General features: G+C 38.9%; 1 protein-coding gene across 2 annotated transcripts in view; it reads right to left on the bottom strand.

Annotated features, from left to right (window-relative positions):
* LOC106130005 (eukaryotic translation initiation factor 4E transporter) overlaps positions 1-17,247 on the bottom strand; it is a 36,130-nt gene that overhangs the window by 16,886 nt on the left and 1,997 nt on the right. Inside the window, exons 1-10 of one of the 2 annotated variants that reach the window (XM_060950568.1) lie at positions 11,254-11,557; positions 9,500-9,671; positions 8,973-9,051; positions 8,571-8,683; positions 7,801-7,934; positions 6,669-6,813; positions 4,042-4,134; positions 3,183-3,251; positions 2,304-2,400; positions 1,531-1,629 (exon numbers count right to left, since the gene is read on the bottom strand). In XM_060950568.1, coding sequence (XP_060806551.1) covers positions 1,531-1,629; positions 2,304-2,400; positions 3,183-3,251; positions 4,042-4,134; positions 6,669-6,813; positions 7,801-7,934; positions 8,571-8,683; positions 8,973-9,051; positions 9,500-9,671; positions 11,254-11,524 — 1,272 coding nt within the window. In that variant the 5' untranslated portion in view covers positions 11,525-11,557. Of the gene's footprint in view, positions 1-1,530; positions 1,630-2,303; positions 2,401-3,182; positions 3,252-4,041; positions 4,135-6,668; positions 6,814-7,800; positions 7,935-8,570; positions 8,684-8,972; positions 9,052-9,499; positions 9,672-11,253; positions 11,558-17,247 lie in introns of those variants that run through there. The other variant, XM_060950567.1, reaches the window with a different exon arrangement.

The following is a 17,247-nucleotide window of genomic DNA, read 5'->3' as shown; positions in this document are numbered from 1 at the left end:
GAAACTTGGCATGAACACGTACATAGGCAAGTAAATATGTTTGACATTATAAGTTTTTTCAAACTACCCTCCAATCGTGATTTAGGGGGTGCGATTGGGTGACTGATTTATTAACGCACAGCCGAAACCGCTCGGTATAGGAGTCTGAGATTTTGAACAGAGGTTCCTTTAGTAACATAAGTGAGCACTAAGAAGGGATTTTTGAAATGTCAACCCCCAAGGGGGGAAACGGGATAAACTAAGCCGGGGCTGCGGGAAAGTTCTAACGAGATACCGTGGCCCCGGAACGCAAAGGGCAACTGAAGGAACGAGGTGGGTTTTAGTCAGTAAAAGTCTGACACTCCCTTCCGTTCCACCCAGAGCGGGAGAGGTCATTTGATGATTTCCCATCCTTAAAAAAAAAGACTTTGTATGACAACTTTCAGTCGTCTCTTTAACATACATAATAACATACATAATTATGTACATACATGCATAACATTAATAACATCACGCCTTTAAATCCCTATTTTGTGTTAACACTACCCATACAAACAGCTAAAAGGAAACAAGTGAAGAGACGAAATTTGTCCGCATCCATTTTCACCTAAATTCTTAACGTTAATGAGATTTACTTTTTATTATCAGGTCAACCTAATAGCCTCACATGTACGTATAACTTCGTAAGAATTTTCTTTCAACTCCTAACCGTTGAGGAGTTGTACCTTCCATCATCAGCTCATTCACATGGGATGATGACTATCAGACTATATTTGTTTACACATGTAATCGATAAACTCCGAAGCTACTGAATCGATTTCAAACATTTACCATTAGAAAGCTACATCATCCCTGAGTAACACAGGCTATATTTAATTCCAGTTGTAACAAGATTTCAGCCTGTGGAAGAAAAAGCCCTGTCGAGATCATTAAAAAACGCTATATATAACCGAATTACACGTGGGCGAAGCCGCGGGCGGAAAGCTAGTCATACTATAATATTTTAAATGCGAAAGTGTTCATGAATTATATTAAGTTTTTTATTCTTTTAACAGGGATAACCGGGTATTATAAACGCCAATGAAAATACTTTACAACTTGACTCTTTGTTAGCCTTGTTCATTTTGGTCTAGATATTTATCTCAAGCCAAGTTATTACACAAATAGAAATTTAAATTGCCGTGTGTTGTCCGGCACTTTAGAATAGAACCGCTCCATCTTTCTTTTCCATGGATGTCGTAAAAGGTGACTCAGGAATATTATTGTACACTTGGGATTCCTCTTGCAGGCGATGGGCTAGCAACCTGTCACTATTTGAATTTGAATTCCAACATAAAGCCTTATAATAATAAAGCTGAACTTGGCATTTTATTCTTTTAAAGACTGTTGGCTCTGTCTACCCCGCAAAGTATAGGCATGACGTGTAAAATATTACTTAGCATAAAACAGGACAAATACTGACAAGACATTTTTAATAAATCATGAAGAGGCTTAAATGGCAGGTATCCGCGGCCGTAAAAGAGCAAAAAAAAAAAAACAAAAGCAACTCACGTTGTTGTCCGCCGCCGGCGCAGTGCTGCCGCTGGCGTTACTGTTGCTGGACGTCTCCGGCGACGAGGTGTCCGCCCGGGCCCGGGACCCATTCCATTTCTGTAATCAAAATATTTAATGTAATGTTCTACTCGCGGTCAGGTCGATATGGGCCTTTCACATCACACCAATGTATTAGGGTTCTTTTCCATACATATGTCCCATTACAATGAATAAAATTTTTCGACTAATATAGACCAGTCTATATCTATGTATGTATATATCGTCGGGGATAGTGCAAATCCGCGAATCTACCATACGTAAAAGGTGCGTATCTGCAATAGATCCAGTTTTACAGGGGAAGGTTAAAACTTAATAACTTTATTAATTCAATTATGTAATTTTAAGCTCATTTTTACGTAAAAAGTAATTAGTAATGTGTTCTATCTCTTGGTCGAAATGAACTCGTTTCAAGTCGGTGGCAGCCTAACAAGATTTTGCGTGAATTGCCCGCGAAAACTTAAAAAAAAAAAAGAAGAAAATGCTGCAGTGCAGTTTGTTACCGCTTCTTCTGCACTGACGCTTTGGAAGCGGCAGTAAACTTAGTTTTAAAGTAATTTATTTGACGTCAACCAATGTTGTTAAACCATACGTTTTGACAATTATTAAGCGATATATAGTATCCTATAGTAATGAATAAAAATTTTGAATTTGAATACGCGGAATTATCTAATGCTAGTTACGCGGATTTGAACTAACCCCGACGATATGTAACTTATTTTTTTAAAATATACCTCTTCTTTGGCGGGCGGCTGGCTGGCCTTCTTGGTGGGTTCGTCGAAGCCGCGCAGCTCTATCGTCTCCAGCTGAGATGTGGGCCCTCCACTAAACCTGAACATGACAATAATTACATACATACATACATACATATGGTCACGTCTATATCCCTTGCGGGGTAGACAGAGCCAACAGTCTTGAAAAGACTGAATGGCCACGTTCAGCTATTTGGCTTAATGATAGAACCGAGATTCAAATAGTGACAGGTTGCTAGCCCATCGCCTAAAAGAGGAATCCTAAGTTTATAAGCCTATCCCTTAGTCGCCTTTTACGACATCCATGGGAAAGAGATGGAGTGGTCCTATTCTTTTTTGTAATAGTGCCGGGAACCACACGGCAATAATTAACTTATTCATATAGATTTCTATTAAGGTAAGTTAATCTATATTAACACCATCATCTCATTCGCCAAAAATAAAACGTCAATGAGATTATTTATATAAAATGATTACCCATCGATAAAAACATGAAAATAATATTATCCTCCTTTTTGAAGTCGATTAAATTTCTTAAACCTTCTCCTAAGTGTAACAAACACATTCTCGACAACAGCATCAAAATCGGTTCAGCGATATGCGATACAAACGCGGACAAAGCTACACACATACAGGTCCACCTGAGAACCACCATTGTTTTTTTGAAGGCGGTTAAAAAAATACATACATACATATAGTCACGTCTATATCCCTTGCGGCGTAGACAGAGCCAACAGACTCGCAAAGACTGATACGGCAACGTTCAACTTTTTGGCTTGATGATAGAATTGAGATACAAATAGTGTGACAATAAAAAAATAGTTCAAACAATACAATCGTTAAAACTTAATTATGACTTACCATTCGGGTTCATCTTCTTTCTCAAATCGACGTTGAGAGAAGCGACCACCAGATCTGCGGTTGTCCTCTCTGTAATGAAAACCAGAATAAAATTTACATATACATACATATGGTCACGTCTATATCCCTTGTGGGGAAGACAGAGCCAACAGTCTTGAAAAGACTGATCGGCCACGTTCAGCTATTTGGCTTATCGATAGTATAAAAATTAAAATAAAATTTACACTGTTATAAATATTTCGTTCAATCAGACAGTGTATTAGAAAATTTGTGCTAAATCTTCGGATTGTGTCATTTAATTATTTTTTTTCTCACCATATGAATAGCGGTTAGCGTAATTTAGAAAAAGGACCATTACTTTATGGTCGTGTATAGATTCAAACCCGGATTCATTTCAACCACATACGAGTACGAATCTGATGACTTAACCAGTATGCCATCGATGCTCCGAGAGCATCTTAAATCATTTGTTTGTTTAAAAAAAACCTCAAAAATTACAGAACCAACACAACACACATACATAAAGTCACGTCTTTATTACTTACGGGGTAGACAGAGCTCGAAAGGTCACGTTCCAGCTGTATGGCTTAACGATAGTGACAGTTTGCAAACCCGTCGCATTTAAATGATAAATCGTAAGTTCATAAGCTGTTCCTTTCGTTGTTTTTCACGACATCCATCGGTAAGATATAGAGCGATTCAATTCTTGAATACAGAAAACCACACGGCACAAAATAAATAACATGGCTACAGTCGAATATTACCACGGGAGCTGAGCGCCCAGCAAATGTATGTCTACCATGGCTATTCTCCAAAATATCCACGTGAGGGGAATCCCTTAGTGTATGTCTACACTAACCTGTCTCGGCCCTTCTCGTTGTTGAATCTATCGTCCCTCTCCCTCTTGATGTCAGAGGAGTAGGAGTCTCGGCTGAACGAGCGGCGGTCGTATCTGGAATTTAAATAAATAAAATTATTACATATCTATATAATTATAAGACCTTGATTTCGATAATAGTCTAAATAGAAAATATTATTGCGAATCTCCTCTTTATAGATACACTAGCTTTCCGCCCGCGGCTTCGCCCACGTGTAATTCGGTTATATATAGCGTTATTTAATGATCTCGACAGGGCTTTTTCTTCCACAGGCTGAAATCTTGTTACAACTGGAATTAAATATAGCCTGTGTTACTCAGGGATGATGTAGCCTCGTGATAGTTAATAGAAAATAAAATTCGGGTGTTTTATTTATGCATACCGATTACGCCAAGATTTATGGACCGATTTACGTGATTCTTTTTTTGTTCGGTAGAGTATACTTTCAAGTTGGTCCCGTTGTTACCTAGTCAGGATCTGATGATGGTATTCCAGGGAAATCAAGGGCAAACCTCAAATTTACAGGCAATTACGTTTTTGACAATTTCATAGATCTGTTTAAGTATTTGCGTCTGATAGTCATCATCCCATGTGAATGAGCTGATGATGGAAGGTACAACTCCTCAACGGTTAGGAGTTGAAAGAAAATTCTTACGAAGTTATACGTACATGTGAGGCTATTAGGTTGACTTGATAATAAAAAGTAAATCTCATTAACGTTAAGAATTTAGGTGAAAATGGATGCGGGCAAATTTCGTCTCTTCACTTGTTTCCTTTTAGCTGTTTGTATGGGTAGTGTTAACACAAAATAGGGATTTAAAGGCGTGATGTTATTAATGTTATGCATGTATGTACATAATTATGTATGTTATTATGTATGTTAAAGAGACGACTGAAAGTTGTCATACAAAGTCTTTTTTTTAAGGATGGGAAATCATCAAATGACCTCTCCCGCTTTGGGTGGAACGGAAGGGAGTGTCAGACTTTTACTGACTAAAACCCACCTCGTTCCTTCAGTTGCCCTTTGCGTTCCGGGGCCACGGTATCTCGTTAGAACTTTCCCGCAGCCCCGGCTCAGTTTATCCCGTTTCCCCCCCTTGGGGGTTGACATTTCAAAAATCCCTTCTTAGTGCTCACTTATGTTACTAAAGGAACCTCTGTTCAAAATCTCAGACTCCTATACCGAGCGGTTTCGGCTGTGCGTTAATAAATCAGTCACCCAATCGCACCCCCTAAATCACGATTGGAGGGTAGTTTGAAAAAACTTATAATGTCAAACATATTTACTTGCCTATGTACGTGTTCATGCCAAGTTTCAAGTTTATAAACCCAAGGAATAAGATTTTTCATAGAAACGTTTTTACCCCTTTTCCCCCCCTTGGGGGTTGAATTTCCAAAAATCCTTTCTTAGTGCTCCCCTACATATCCCAAGGAACCTACATTCCAAATTTCAGCTGTCTACGACCAGTAGTTTCGACTGTGCGTTGTCTGTCAGTCAGTCACTCAGTAACGGAAGAGTTTTATATATATAGATATGCTTTATTATGTATCTATAAAGAGGAGATTCGCAATAATATTTTCTATTTAGACTATTGTCGAAATCAAGGTCTTATAAATACAGTAAGTATATTTTAACATTGTTAAGTCAGTTTGTTAGTTATTTGTTTATAAATATTTATTATTGAGTGTTCAAAGATTGATAATCATTTTTTTTTCTGTATAATTGTTTTGTATCTATTATTTGGATCTGTATTTGTAATGGTATGTCTATGATCTCTCTAAATTAAGTACCAGTCTCACTCACTGACATGAATAATTGAGTATGCTGGCCTTAGGACAAAATTTCACATATTCTATGTAAAATTACATAAAATATTTGAAGCGCTCGCACCGAGTATTCTCGGCACTAAAATTTATATCTTATGCAAATATGCAATACAAGCTGTGTCCGCGACTTCGTCCGCGTGGAAAAGTTATTTTGGGCATCATTGAAGCCCTCAAGGATGAATAATTTACCCCGTATTTTTTTCACATTTTCCATTCCTCCTAATACTTGCACCGTGATGTTATATAGCCTAAAGCCTTACTCGATAAATGGTCTATTCAATACAAAAAAAAATTTCAATTCGAACCATTAGTTCCTGAGATGAGCGCTTTCAAACAAACAAACAAACTCTTCAGCTTTATAACATTAGTATAGATGCCACCGTGCTAACTTGTATAAAAAAATGGGCACATTTCTTTTTGTTGTAGAGCCAAAAGCACTCTTGTGCTTTTGGGATGGTGATCTTCATCGTGCCGTGTGGTTCCCGGCACCAATAGAAAAAAAGAATAGGACCACTCCATCTCTATCCCATGGATGTCGCAAAAGGCGACTAAGGGCTAGGCTTACAAACTTGGGATTCATCTTTTAGGCGATGGGCTAGCAACCTGTCACTATTTGAATCTCAATTCTATCTTAAAGCCAAATAGCTGAACGTGGCCTATCAGTCTTTACAAGACTGTTGGCTCTGTCTACCCCACAAGGGATATAGACGTGATAATATGTATGTACGTATGTATCTTCAACGTGTCGCGTCAGTGAGTCAGTCGAATCTAGCGGCGTCACCTGTCGTTGGCGGGGCGGGCGTCGCCGCCGCGGCTGTGCGGCGGGCGGTAGGGCTCCGCGCGGTAGTCGCGCTCGTCGCCCCACGAGTCGGCCGGCACGTCGCGCACCATGATGCGGCCGGAGCCGATGCGGCGGCCGGCGCCCGCTGACAATATTTATTTATTTATTAAACATAACAGAATACAACTAAGTGCTTAGAATAAGATAAACACATGTATATATAAAATCTTAAATCTTTTTCATAGTAAACATGTTAAGAATACAGTTTGTGTGTGCTTTCCCGCAGTCTATGTCTTACCCATTGGCTCGTAAAAGGTGACTAATGGATAGGCTTATAAACATGGGATTCCTCGTGTGCGCAATGGGCTAGCATAATTTGGATCTCAATTCAATCATTTCGCCATAAGGTGAACGTGACCTTTGGGTGTTTTTAAGACTGTTGGTTCTGTTCAACCCGCAAGGAATATAGACGTGGTAATATGTATGTACGTATGAAATTAATTCCTTTCACAAATTAATATGTAACTTAAAGAAATAAATAAAATTTATTAACAAACAAATAAGAATGGATTTTTCTTTTACAATTTTAATAACAAAAATGTCAGCAGACTATACAACGTTCCGTTAAAATCTTCACACGAACATCACCTTTGATCTGCATTTTTTAGTACAAACAATTTTATTTTTGATCTAGGCTTTAGGGTGTAATGAATCTGCATTAATACAGAACAGTTAGAGCCAAAAGCCATTAAAATGTCCGCCTGGGCGGGCTGAAGATATTTCGGTAAAATTACCATTGATACATACATAAACACAATCACGTCTATATCCCTTGCGGGGTAGACAGATTCAATAGTTTTGAAAGACTGACAGGCCACGTTTAGCTTAAAGATAAAATTGAGATTCAAATAGTGACAGGTTGCAAGCCCATCGCCTAAAAGAAAAATCCTAAGTTTATAAGCCTATCCCTTAGTCGCCTTTTACGACATCCATGGGAACGAGATGGAGTGGTGGTACTATATTTTTCTTTTTTAATCGTGCCGGGAACCACACGGCAAAGCCAGTCAGCCAGAGACGAAGCTCTTTCTGTGCAGGTTTAAAGAAAAAAAAAAAGAGTAAAAATTGACATTACCCTGGTCGGTCTTGGCGGCGGGCGCGGCGGCGGCGGGCGCGGCGGCCAGCGGGGACTCGGGCCGCGTGCGCGCCACGTGCGGGGGCGCGGGGGGCGCCGCCGCCGTCGGCGCGCCGCAGCCCGACGTGAACGACCTGCGATATGTCAAATTTATTGGACGCCATTAATTTTCTCAACTATTTTGTTAAAGTATTTTTCACTTTTTATCTCTCTAAAATTACAACTTTGGGTCTCTTATCTCGATCGCACCCTAAGCCGTACATACCATCGCGCCTGTTTTCCAATGGGGTAGGCAGAGACTGTGGATTCTCGCTTGCTACGATCCTTTCTCGCTTAATCCACGCTCATTACTCTTTTCATGCATATTTGACGATTACGGGTATTCCTAACATCTCCCCTTTTTCAAGACATTCGAAATTTGGTCCTAGGAAGTTCGACCTTAAGCAATACCTACTCTCTTTAACACCCGTATCATCATTACACGTGTATAATGTTTATAAATAGACTGACTGTGATAAAATAAATGATAAATAATATTGAACTGAAGAACGTAAAGGGATGGTCTGATCTGACACCGAAGAAAAAACATAATGAGTGCATTTCTTGTCTACGCATTTTGTAAAAGAAAATGTAAAGCTATATATTATAGCTTAACTTATCACTATCTTTGAACCTCATCTCTTTAAGACACCCAGTTAAATAATAGCCTTCAAGTACATACTGTGACCATTAGTCCCATCTCCCTCATAAGAGATACTGTAGGTACATACCTGCGTTGCGGAGACAGCACGATGCCGACGCCGCCCGCGCCGGTCTCGCTCTCCTTGCGCACGCGCTCCCGCGGGTCCGCCGACCGCCGCTCGCGGTCGCGCCCGTACACGCCCTGGCCAAACAAGTTTCACGTTCAGAAAACTACATTATTACATTTTGTATAAATAAATACTTAATACTTCTATCAACTACTACTACAGTGTTAACAAAATTAACGAATTTCGAACAAGGTAAATATTGTATTTATGTCAATTTGTTAGCCTTTTTAGAACTCTTACATGTTTTAAATCGTGGAACTTCAGAACAGAAAATTTCATGAAACATTATTTTAAGACTTTTCCGTTGAAATAATCAACTAAATATGTTTTCGAATAAAGCCGATCAATAATATACAATCTCACCTTATGGTTTTCGTTAGGGGCGTCCCCTCTCGCACCTCGGTCGTCTTCGTTCGGCGAATCGGAACGTCTCTTCAGCACGCTGAAACAAATTCACATAGATTATATTTCATTTAAAAAGCTTAATAGTGTTCGTAAATAATATTACAAATGAAGTAATTAACAAAAATTAAGAAAAAAGTTAACGCATTTTGAAACGATGGAAATTAAACTAAATGAAGTAGTATGCATCCAATGGATTCAATGCCACTGTACCAAGGTTGTTAGGGGAGGTAAATCGTGTAAGTGGCAATTTATTGGGCCAATAACGTCTGAAATAAAAGCGCCTTGAATCATCCTCCCTTTATTGGATATCAAACTCACAAGGCCAAGTCTTCGCAGGCCACTAACCCGTTCTTGAACCCTTCTTGGCGCGAGATAAGTTGCGCAGGGGCATCAGCTGGTACCGAGTAAAGGTGAGAGGTCTGCTAGTAGGACTCACTTATAGAAGGCTCCTACCTAAAGTTACTAAGAGCTATTGATGTACTCACAGGGCCAAAGCTTCGCAGCCGACGAACGCGTTCTCGAGCCCCTTCTTGACGAGCGGCGAGTTGCGCAGGCGCATCAGCTCGTCCCGCGTGTAGGTGAGCGGTCGGCGGGCGGGGCCCATCGCGAGCACAGCCGGGTCGCCGCCCCCGCTCGCCGATATGGACTCATCGTGACCTGGAGACGAAGGAAATGTATTGTGAAATTGCTGTCTAAATGAAATTTGTACTAGTTACGCTCTTCCTGAGAAGAAAACCCCCGTATGGTAAGTGAGGGTGTAACCGACGAGTGACAGCCGTCTGAGCAACGTGATTCTGATGATCGCTTTCCGAACCCAGATTGTGTTAGTGGCTGTTTGACCACCATATCCAGAAGTAAGCAACAAAGGCAAAGTTCAGGAGTTTGATCATTTCTTTTATTGGGTCTGCTTAATGTTTTCTACACGACTTTTTAGTTCTAACGAAAAAGATGAATAATACATAAAGTCCTGAATTTAGAGATATACATTGTTTTGTGTTATGGGTCGCACCCTACGGTTGAAGAGAGAAACCAATATCTACACTCACAGAATACAGAAATCTCGAAATAATCTCTGTCTCCTGTGATACACACTTGTATGTTTCGAAACTAATAAACCTGGCCAATAATAATAAATATAAATAAAACAAAGTTCAATACACCTGCAAAGTTCAAGCAACGTGTTAAAAACCACAGATAATCTTGTCAGTCAACGGTTTTTAATGCTCCGGTCACAAACTCTCAACATAATACGGTTCGTGGCATCATTTGCAATTAAGATTGATGTTTTTTAAACATTTCACTTCTTACCGCCCCGGTAAAATAATTGGGAGTTGGCTGTAAATTATGAGTTGGTAAATTATAACTAGATATATACCTATAATAAACAATATCCATAAAACCATCTTAATTTCGTGGTGTTATTTCCTCAACATAGTTTCGTTTAGGTTTTGTTTTAAAAATTTTATGTATTTTAACAACTGGCGACCCGCCTCGGCTTCACACGGGTGCATTGCTGATGTTATATACCTACCGACATATAAACCTTAAATTACTCGTACGTTTTAAAAGAGCCCGCAACAAAATACGTTAGGTAGTTATAAAGATTCAAGCATAAATAGATATAGGTAGATTCATCCTCCTATCGATATTTACCAAAAGTTCCGATACATCTATCTCATATGATGTCCCCAGCTGTGAACTTTTAGTTCAGCCTTTAGCTCATCCCAAAGATGGCAACTTGACATAACAATTGTATGCACCAACGTGCAATTATCGAGTAAACACGAGCGATAGCATCGTGTAGCAGGAGCCGCGACGAAAATAGACATTCTTTGCATAACCAAGGCCGTGCCGAGCTTCAAACGACACTTACTATCAAAACAATGTTGACAAAATTTTATGACTGTTTCGTTTGTAATTTTTCACCTCGATATATTTGCAAAAACATGAAGATTCAAAGTTTTTGATTGTATAGGTACTCAAAAATAACACAAGTCATGTTGATATTAAAAGGGCCGCGATAAAGACCGGTAGATATTTTTACTATAAAATAAAAAGTTGATATAAAGTCAAACATAGTTCGATTGATTATTTAAAAGATAATTCGTCTTCTCATGCCTGATTATAACAGAAGATATTAGAAGCCTTTCAGGTCACTCAAAAACAATTTATAAATACAGATTTTTTTAGCTACAAATTTTTTTAAAAAAATCCAAAGATAAAGAATGACGTCACTCACGCCACGAAACACGCTTGACCCTTTTCGAGGGCGGGCCCGCGTGGACCCTCGGCGGCAGCTGCGCCGGCACCTTCCTCAGAGCACTCTGATACCGCATCAGAAACGCATGCACAGCGCACTTCACCGGCGAAGAAATTCCCACAACTTTTTCCAAAGAAGCAAGCTTCGCGCTCCTCCTGGCACGTCTCAAGGCAGATCCCTTCCCTGATCTACGTCTCCTTCTCTTCTTTTTCGTTACGTCAACTACAGGCGCAACCTCCTTGCTGACCATAATGCAAAAATCAACGACACGACAAAATGGCGGCGAAATATTAACCTAACTTAAAACTAACCTATATTTAAATACAATTAAAATTTAAAATTGGAATATAAATAACGATTATTAAAAACTAGGGGTGTCAGAGAGACAATCGTACACAGTTTTTACGTAATACGGCAGACCAGCCCTGAGCTACGTAGAAACGGATGCAAGCTAATTAGAGTTAATTAACGCGATCGCGAGGAAGTGCAGCGTACGGATCAATCTCAAAGACTGAAGGTCGCCGTAGCGTGTTTGTCGTTTGAACGTACAACTACCCTCAAGTATTCCAATTTTATTAATATGCGGTTTGCAAACCTACCCTCGTTATGGAAAATTGCGAATCGCCGTTGATTTAACATTGCGAATGTAATAATAATAATTTAATGAATAAAAAACTGAAATTTGTTAATCACATGTTTGTTATTTACAGTATCGACTTAATGCTACCTTTAATATTATAAATCAATATCCATACATACATACGCACAAACTTTCGTAAAGTTTCGCACTAGATAACGATGAACTTTAGTTGTAGCTGAAGAACCAAATAAACATACTTAGGGTACCTCTATTCCGAAGTACCCGCGGGATTGATTGTTACGTTATGATATCCACGCGGACAAAGTCGCGGGCGGCCTCTATCTAAATAATAATGTCAATCATTTGTTTGTATTTGACATTCAATTTCCAATTTCGAATGTGGGTTACAGTTTTTAGTCCTAAACTCACAAACACATCCACAAAAGAACGTGAATGCGAGGCATTATAATCATTTTAAACTTGGTAATTTGCTACGTAACACGGCCAAGTGCAGAGACGAACGGCCAGACGGCTAGGCGTCAGGTGCATTGTGCATGTGCAATATATATTGCATAGATATCTACCTACTATTGGAATCAATACGCACGTACACACACACAATATCTATACTAATATCTAGTACATACCTAGTCAAGGGAAAGGCTAATAAACTAAGTATTATTTTCGGCAATAGGCTTTATTTCGTCATCGTCACATATTATAAAGCTGAAGAGTTTGTTTGAACGCGCTAATCTCAGGAAATACTGGTTCGAATTTAAAAATTCTTTTTGCGTTTATCGTTTAAATTTTAAATAGACCATTTATCGAGGAAGGCTTTTAGGCTATATAACATCACGCTGCAACTATAAGGAGCAAAGAAATAATGGAATATGTAAAAAAAGAGATTATTTTTTTGAAATTAACGTACATACAATCTCGTCTTTATCTCTTACGGGGTAGTCAAAGCCAACAGTCTCGCTAAGACCTAAAGGCAACGTTTAGCTGTATACCTAGATGTTATTAAGATTCAAATAGTGACAGGTTGCTTACCCATCGCCTAAAAGAAGAATGCCTAGTTTATTAGCCTATTCCCTAGTCGCCTCTTACGATAGGAAAGATGCGGAAAGGGCACGGAATATAGGCAAACTATTAGAATTGATACTAAAATGAAAATGTTGATGATTCCCGGCACCTATAGAAAAAAGAATAGGACATCTCTTTTTCGTGGACTTCACGTAAAAGGCGACTAAGGGATAGGCTTATAAACTTGGGATCCCTATTCTATCATTAAGCCAAACAGCTAAACGTGGCCTATCAGTATTTTCAAGACAGTTGACTCTGTCTACCCGGTAAGGGATACAGACCTAAACTATACATAATGTTTAATCTCTGAAAATAAAACGTGTTAAAGTTTACCTTCGCTCGTTCAACGTTACTCAACAGCCATTTGCGATACAAGAATACATTATGAATGAATAGTATACCTATAGTACTCGTGAATTAAATCAACGGACGCATTACAACCCCAGTTCCGACAATACAATGGCCACAAGGGCGGGTGACCCTTGACCTTCATTCCCCCGCGGCGCTGCACCCGAGCGCGCTTGCACAGGGCCCAAGGGCTGGGCTGCGAGGGTAAGTTAAGACTCATATGGACCAGTTACATTATTTAAAGGTTATAATTATGACGCAATCAATTTCGGTGTGCCGTGTGGTTCCCGGCACCAATACAAATAAGAATAGGACCACTACTCCATCTGTTTCCCTTGGATGTCGTAAAAGGCGACTAAGGGATAGGCTTTACAAACTTGCCAAGGCCCAAGAGCTGGGCTGCGAGGGTAAGTTAAGACTCATATGGACCAGTTACATTATTTAAAGGTTATAATTATGACGCAATCAATTTCGGTGTGCCGTGTGGTTCCCGGCACCAATACAAAAAAAATTGGACCACTCCATCCATCTCCATCTTTCCCGTGGATGTCGTAAAAGGCGACTAAGGGATAGGCTAGGATAGGCTTTGCAAACTTGGGATTCTTTTTTTAGGCGACGGGTTAGCAACCTGTCACTATTTGAATCTCAATTCTATCATTAAGCCAAATAGCTGAACGTGGCCATTCAGTCTTTTCAAGACTGTTGTTGGCTCTGTCTACCCCGCAAGGGATATAGACGTGAACATATGTATGTATCAATTTTGGCAATGAAATTAATGAGAGCGACGGTGGTGGTAGAAACAGTAAGGTGCCCGGATAAAATGTGTGATGCGCATAAAGGCACAGCTTCAAATCCCACCTCAGTATTGAACAATGACTATTTTCGAAGTTATGTACATTAGCTCGAGTACTAACTGATAATCTTAAGGTGAGGGAAATCATCGTGACGGGAACCTGTTTACATTCAGGCAACTGGATGTGTAACCACGATCCAAGTGGTTGCCGGCCCTTTAAAAAGGACCACTCCATCTCTTTCGCATGCATATCGTTAAAGGAAACAGGCTGCATATTAATTTTTTACAGCTTTATACCATGGCGGAGTTCAGACAGACGGGAGTCGTTTCGTGTAAAAACCTGACTTACTCAATCATTATCAAAAGGTGCTCCTCTCCAGAGGTAAGAATGTAAACGGAATTTTCGGCAGGAGGTAGAAGTAAACCTTACTTTATTGACTCACATGTGAAAAATATGAACATGGTCATTTATGTTTCTGAATCACTTCATAGTATAAAACAAAGTCGCTATTTTAGTCTGTTTGTCTGTATGCTTAAATCTTTAAAATTACGCAACGGATTTTGATACGGTTTTTTGTAACAGGTACAGTTATTCAAGAGGAAGGTTTTTATGTATAATAACAATTATAATTTTGCACCCGTGCGAAGCCGGGGCGGGTCGCTAGTAAAGTATATAGAAGTGGTAACCACAATCATACAGAACTCATGCAAAGTTGCAGGGTTTCTTACGCTTTCGACGCGAATAATCCGTAATGTGGATCGCCTTATAAGAGGGTAAGTACTCCTATTATTACGTCATATTCATACATAAACATACATTACATAATCTGTGACGATATTCCTTGATTATAAGGATAAACAATAAAATCTAAGTGTTTATGTTTACAGGTGAAGATAAGTGAGGCCGATATTGGAATTTTTAATGATATGTAGACTCATAGTTGTTTGACAGATTTGAAAGAGTCTGAAAGTGGATTAAGGATGAATGAATTACTCGTCAAATGTCTGCTCTATGCCGACGATCAGGTTATACTGGCGTCATCAGCGGAGGAGTTACAGGAGATGGTAAACTGTATGCATGAAGCTTTAAAAGAGAAAGGAATGAAAGTGAACGTAAGTAAAACTAAAACACTGGTTTTTGAAATGGAGAAAGAAATGACAGCATGTAATATTTTGATTGGAGGAGAAAAAGTTGAGCAAGTGAAAGAGTTTGTATATCTAGGATCAAAGTTTACATCAGATGGCAAGTGTGACAGTGATATTGAAAGGAGAGTGAACGCGGGGAACATGGTGAATGGAGCTTTGCATGCTTTTATGAGCAGTCAGAAACTATCCAAAAAGGCTCGACTGGCTGTGCACAGGGGCGTGTTGGTCCCGACATTAATGTATGGGAGTGAAAGTTGGGTATGGCAAAAGAAGCACGAAAGCAGAATAAATGCAGTGGAAATGAGAGCGTTAAGGAGTATGTTGGGTGTGAAATTGAGTGACCGGATAAGGAACAGCGTGATAAGGGAATGTTGTGATGTGAAAGAAGATGTAGTTACAGGAATAGAAAAGGGTATGTTGAGATGGTTCGGTCATGTGGAGAGGATGAATGAAAACAGGTTGACTAAGCAGATATACAAGGAGAGTGTGGAGGGAAAGGTCGGGGTGGGAAGACCTAGACGAACATATCTTGATCAAATTAAGGACGTCCTGGTGAAGGGTCAGGTCAAAAGTGCCCGAAACCGCCGAGCTTGCATGAAGAGAGTTATGAATGTGGATGAAGCAAAGGAAGTATGCAGGGATCGTGGCAAGTGGAAAGAGGTAGTCTCTGCCTACCCCTCCGGGAAAGAGGCGTGAGTTTATGTATGTATGTATGTAGACTCATATGTTAATGATGATGATGATGATTCAGAATGTATCTGCTTTTCTTGCCACTGTGTTAACTTGACGTGTTTAAACAATTTTTTGCAAAAAAAAAAACATTTAACTGTAATATTACAAAACTAGCGACCCACCCCGGCTTCGCACGGGTGCAAAATTCGGAAAAAATTATACATAAAAACCTTCCTGTTGAATCACTCTACCTGTTACAAAAAACCGCATCAAAATCCGTTGCGTAATTTTAAATATTTAAGCATACAGACAAACAGACTAAAATAGCGACTTTGTTTTATACTATATAGTGACATAACACTAGCTTCACAGAAACTGTTTCTTCACCTTTTTCAAAATATGCAAATATTGTAATACTAATAAAAAAAGACATTCTCAAAGTAGTCCTCAAAAATTATTACTTAATACATACTAAGGTACTTAAAGATTGAGTTTCTTTTATTATTTCTTACTTTGGAATGAGAAACTAAATTTGGGCTGTGTTTTTTTTATTTAATACTATATAATTTATAGGTACCTATTCATACATATTTACAATACACAGACAGGGACAAACAGGCACAAACAGGCACACATAAATACATGTCTTTTTTGCATTGGGGCTTAAGCTAAGACGACTCTCCTTCAAATCATCAATATTCTCTATCAGTGCGCTTTCATTTGAGTACATTCGCCAACATTCAGTCTTCCTTCACCACATTCAACTCCCACAACTTTTAAATGGCTCAACCAATTATGATCAAACATGTCTAAGAACACTTGAATGTAAATCACCTTCACTTCAATACAAAAAAAAACTAAATTGAAATAGCTTCATCCGTTTGTGAGCTATGATGACACAGCCAGACAGACACATTAAACTAATAACAGACCTCTTTTTCCTTTGTGGGTTAAAAACAAAATAAACATGGACAAGGTTTACTACACAATATTGTCATTTAATTTAACATGACAATTTTAAAAATCTAAATGGGAAGACTGTCTCTGTTTATTATATATTTATGTATGTTTATGATTTATAATTGTTTTAATTGAGTAAGTACCTATATCTGTTCTGATATTTTTTTTAACATTTGACACCTGCATGACTCAATGGTTCACTAGTAGATTATACTAATTTTGCTATACAAAATTTTTTATTGTGTACTGTGTTTGTGCAATAAAAATTCACAATACATAAAATCACATCTATATCCTTGCCGGGTAGACAGATCCAACAATCTTGAAAATACTGAAAGTCCACATTCAACTGTACAGCTTAATTATGGAATTGACATTCAAATAGAGAACT

The sequence above is a fragment of the Amyelois transitella genome, chromosome 22 (genome assembly GCF_032362555.1).
Source record: "Amyelois transitella isolate CPQ chromosome 22, ilAmyTran1.1, whole genome shotgun sequence".
Classification (NCBI taxonomy): Eukaryota; Metazoa; Arthropoda; class Insecta; order Lepidoptera; family Pyralidae; genus Amyelois; species Amyelois transitella.
The sequence above is the reverse complement of the archived record's forward strand: the minus strand, read 5'-3'. Positions and strand labels throughout refer to the sequence as shown.